This window comes from Cibotium barometz, chromosome 17 (assembly GCF_041138505.1).
Source record: "Cibotium barometz isolate CiBa-2024 chromosome 17, ASM4113850v1, whole genome shotgun sequence".
Classification (NCBI taxonomy): domain Eukaryota; kingdom Viridiplantae; phylum Streptophyta; class Polypodiopsida; order Cyatheales; family Cibotiaceae; genus Cibotium; species Cibotium barometz.
The window spans coordinates 20,878,559-20,882,455 of record NC_141062.1 but is presented as its reverse complement, the minus strand read 5'-3'; the positions used below and the strand labels follow the sequence as shown (position 1 = coordinate 20,882,455).

Here is a 3,897-nt window from a genome sequence, read left to right as displayed (position 1 = left end):
AAGTGATAGATTAGACATAAACCTACAAAAAACTCAAAGTACCAAGTTTAGGACATTCAAAAGATAAAAACAACACAGCGACAAAAGAAGCGGTATTACTTTTTGTAGGCCATGCTACTGAACATCGTTTTTTTTTGACAATAATGTAGTAGTGTTTTCTCGCGTGCTAGGAACACTGCTCACAGCGTTTTAGCAGCATTTTTTTGGTGCTGAGCAATGTTAATAACCCTGACATTTTCCTTTCAAAGATGCTGCAAAAATACTACTAAAAATGCTGATGTAAGGAAGAGGAGGAAATAGGAGTGCAAGTGGGATCAAGAGAAGGTTTCTTGTAATCGCGTTGATAGGATTTTTTGTGGCCAAAGGGACATGCTCAATGGAGATTATCACCCCAATCCCAAGAGAAGAAAATAATAAATTGGGCATGGTTAAGGATTCTTGCATGAATAGCTGTGCATTTGTAGCTAGTTGTAATAAGCTACTGTTAGGACTGTTGCATGGTGAATAGCTGATAGAATTAGGTAGAGCAGGTGAGGGTATGCCTTGGGGGGGTTCACCTCTAGGAAATTTTGTGTATCACGTGCATTTAATGGGGTATTTAAAAAACCCCTTACACTTACATACTTTTATCAATAAAATGACTTTTTTTTCTTCATAAACTTTCAAAATTGGTTAAAAAAACCCCTCATATAAATATAATTCTATAACTTTTTTGAATTAATATAGCCCTTCTGATGAACTTACGCACTACATTTACATATTTTTAGATGAACCCCCCAAGGGGTATGCATGGAGATAGAGCATCAGCGAGTTTTCTTTTGGATTGAGAGAGCAATGTAGAGAGGATTGTGGAAGCTTTTGTGTGTTGAAGAAGAGATTGCTGAGAGAGCTAGTGTTTGGTTGTGAAGTTTATTGTGAAGCTGGTTAGCTATCTGTGGGCTTGTTCTGTGTAGAAGGTGCTGGGAGATTGTTGAGAAGACTTAGATGTGTCCAAAGCAAGGGGATTGCAGGAGTGGTTGAGGGTTCTGTGTGGGAGATTGTATCCCAAAACCTCACAGTGCATCATTGTTGGAACTTGGACCAGATTAAGGATTGTTCGCAAGCATTTCCCAGTTGTATTTGCCAATTGAAGCCTGCAAGCTATGGCTACAGATTATATAGTTATTGTTGATCTTGTTGGAGGTTGAGAATGTATAGTTGGTTTCTTTGGTGGTCATTTGTGTGAGAGCTCTTTTGGTCTGTTGTTGCTTTTTTCATTTATGTGCTCAACTCCTAGTCTCAAGGTTTGTTGCGTGTTGCATAGTCTTCTGAAAATACACAAAGAACCAAGTTGTGTGGAGTTAAAGAGTTCTTCTATGGTTTTGGTTCAATTCTATGTTGTCTGGATGGAGATCTTTTGAAGGCAAGGCTATAAGTGAAGAATTGACTCTAGTTGAGTCTGTGTTGTGTTAGTTACCCTTTGTAATGGTAGGATCCACCACACCCCGAGTGGGTCACTCTATAAAACCTACATAATCGCGTTTGAGCCAACATGTATTTCCACTACCCTTATTTGTTCATTTTTACATTTTTTATACACCTCTTACATGTATACATGCCGTGATATTTTATTTTTCGCCTTCCTATGTAGGTCTACGTATACATGTATGATTTACATTAAACTACTATTTTGTTAATCCCCGCCTACATGCCAATATGCAATGTAAGTCAACCTAATAAAAAAATACCATGTGCTATGTTACATGTACTTTGAATTACCCCCTAGGCACCACACCGCCCTTTAAAATTTTGAATAGCTAACCCTCTAGAAGTGAAAAAGAAAACTCAAAAGAAAGCCCATCCTAGCAAGGGGACTTTTCCCTACCCATGGATGCTCTTCAGAGCAACAGAACACTTCTCCTTAGTAGAAGCTCTCTCTACCCAACTAACCTCCTCCTGGCTAACTATAGAAGGAACAAATCGAAGCAACCTATCTTCATTAATCCATCTCTCATTACATACATCCTCTCACGACGACGGCCAATGGTAGAACCAAAGAAAGAAATTCAGCAGATACCTAGCCATTTGATCAAGGTTTGTGAGCAAAACAACAAAGATCCAAAAAAGAGGAAATAGCATCCTTATATATCTTAATTTTAAGTGAGGAGAAGAAAACTTTAGGGTCAACAACAAAAATGCATTTTGGATAAAATCCTTGCTTTATTAGCTTTAGCGAGTGCAGCTTTAGTTAAAACATGCCTTGCATTAGCCCACCCATTGCTAAAATTGATAAGGGGACGTCTCATTATTAATCAGAGCAGCTTACTGCAAAGCCAAATAGATCTGAGAAGAATCATTCAGTTGAATAGGCAACTTCTTTTTCTTAAGATGGAGGAGAGGCCACCTGCTCTGCAGCACAGCGGAAGCACGACGCCTTGTGGGGAGCAGGTGTGCGAGTAGCGGGCTGTCTGGTAAGACCATTTCACGTTGCCTGCCATTAATAGTCCCAGCCCCCGCAGGTAGGCTTCCACTCCAGGCTTCTCTACGAGGCTTGACTTCTGGGCCTCGGCCATCAGCTGCGCACTCAGCTTGTCCACCTCCTCCACCATGCGCACAGCCTCCCACACCACGTCCGCAAAAGTGAACCCTGGCGCGGCCTCGCGTGCCCGGAAGATCACAGATGGCAGGTTGAAGTAGTCCCCATGGCTCACCTCAGCTTCAAAAGAGAACAGATCATTGTACAGCGCTACATGATCCACCACTGCGTCGTGCAGCTGCAGCAGCAGCTCGCTTTCTAGCGTCTCCTCGTCCAGCTCGATGTGGAGGCCGTATTCCAGCAGGATGAGGCATGACGGAACTAACGAAGCGGGCCGGCGTATCACTTTGACGTACTCGTCGACACCTGGAACGCGCCCAGTGCTCCGGAATCGAGCTTGGATCATGTTGGCATCAACGTAGCGTCTGGTGGCCTGCAGGAAGCGAGACTGCATTTTGAGAGGCATGTCTCTGGAGATGTCCTTCCAGATGTCATGCAGGGCAGCAAGCCCTTTTTGGATATTGCGGGTTTCCGAGACTGCTTCTACGGTGCTGTCCGCAGCAGCTGAGAGGTGAAGATCGAGGGTTTGGCCAGCAAAGCATGCGAGGATGAGGTTGCGGCGTGGTTGCCAGACATGATCAGTGGCACAGCCACGAATAGAGAGATTGTCATCATCGGTGTCAGTGAGGAAGAACCAGCTCACCAACTTGGTGATCGGAACTAACCGCTGCGCTGCGCATTGGGCATAGCTGACGCTGCAGAAGAAAGGAAGCAAGCAGTCACGAAGGAACTGGGCAGCTTCAGGGGAAGCGGGCGCCGCAGTGGCCAGGATCCAGGGGTCGCACTCCGCTTTGATGATCTCGTACTCGGGATGCAGCATGGGCTGGAAAGAGCAGGCAGGGACCCAGTCGTATGTTTCGCTAGGCTCCATAGAGAATGAATGCTATGAAGTGGAACTTGAACTGGTGATATTTTGAGAGGCTACAGAAGATGATGATGATGTGTAGAGAGGCGAGTAAATTATGTGTGTGAGAAGGCTACCGATGATGCCCTTCTTTTTAATAAGCGGTCGGGTCGATCACCATCAATAATTAGGTCGGCTCACGACTCCTTTTTCACATCATCGTGTCTCTTCTCTCTCGAAAGTCTGTCTTTTTTTAAGGAATTTTCGAAGAAAATTCACTGACTCCCATTCTAATTAGGTGGGCTCACGACTCCTCCTCCACATCATCGTGTCTCTTCTCTCGAAAGTCTATGTTTTTTAGAATTTTCGAAGAAAATTCACTGACTCAACGTTTTTTTTCTTTTCTTTTTTCCAAGGAAACTTCTAAACACAGAGTGCTGAGAAGCCTGAGATTCTTACTTGCATCATATGGCCACCC

The 3,897-nt window shown here is 43.9% G+C and overlaps 1 protein-coding gene across 1 annotated transcript; it reads right to left on the bottom strand.

Annotated features, from left to right (window-relative positions):
• Positions 1–2,336: 2,336 nt before the first annotated feature.
• LOC147629774 (microbial Terpene synthase-like protein 13) lies at positions 2,337–3,446 on the bottom strand. The gene has a single exon (XM_086810990.1). The coding sequence runs from the start codon at positions 3,444–3,446 to the stop codon at positions 2,337–2,339; it is 1,110 nt and encodes a 369-aa protein (XP_086667116.1).
• Between the last annotated feature and the right edge of the window lie 451 nt (positions 3,447–3,897).

What these genes read in the sequence shown, in the direction of transcription:
- LOC147629774 (XM_086810990.1), bottom strand. Translation starts at nt 3,446, where the DNA reads ATGGAGCCTAGCGAAACATACGACTGGGTCCCTGCCTGCTCTTTCCAG.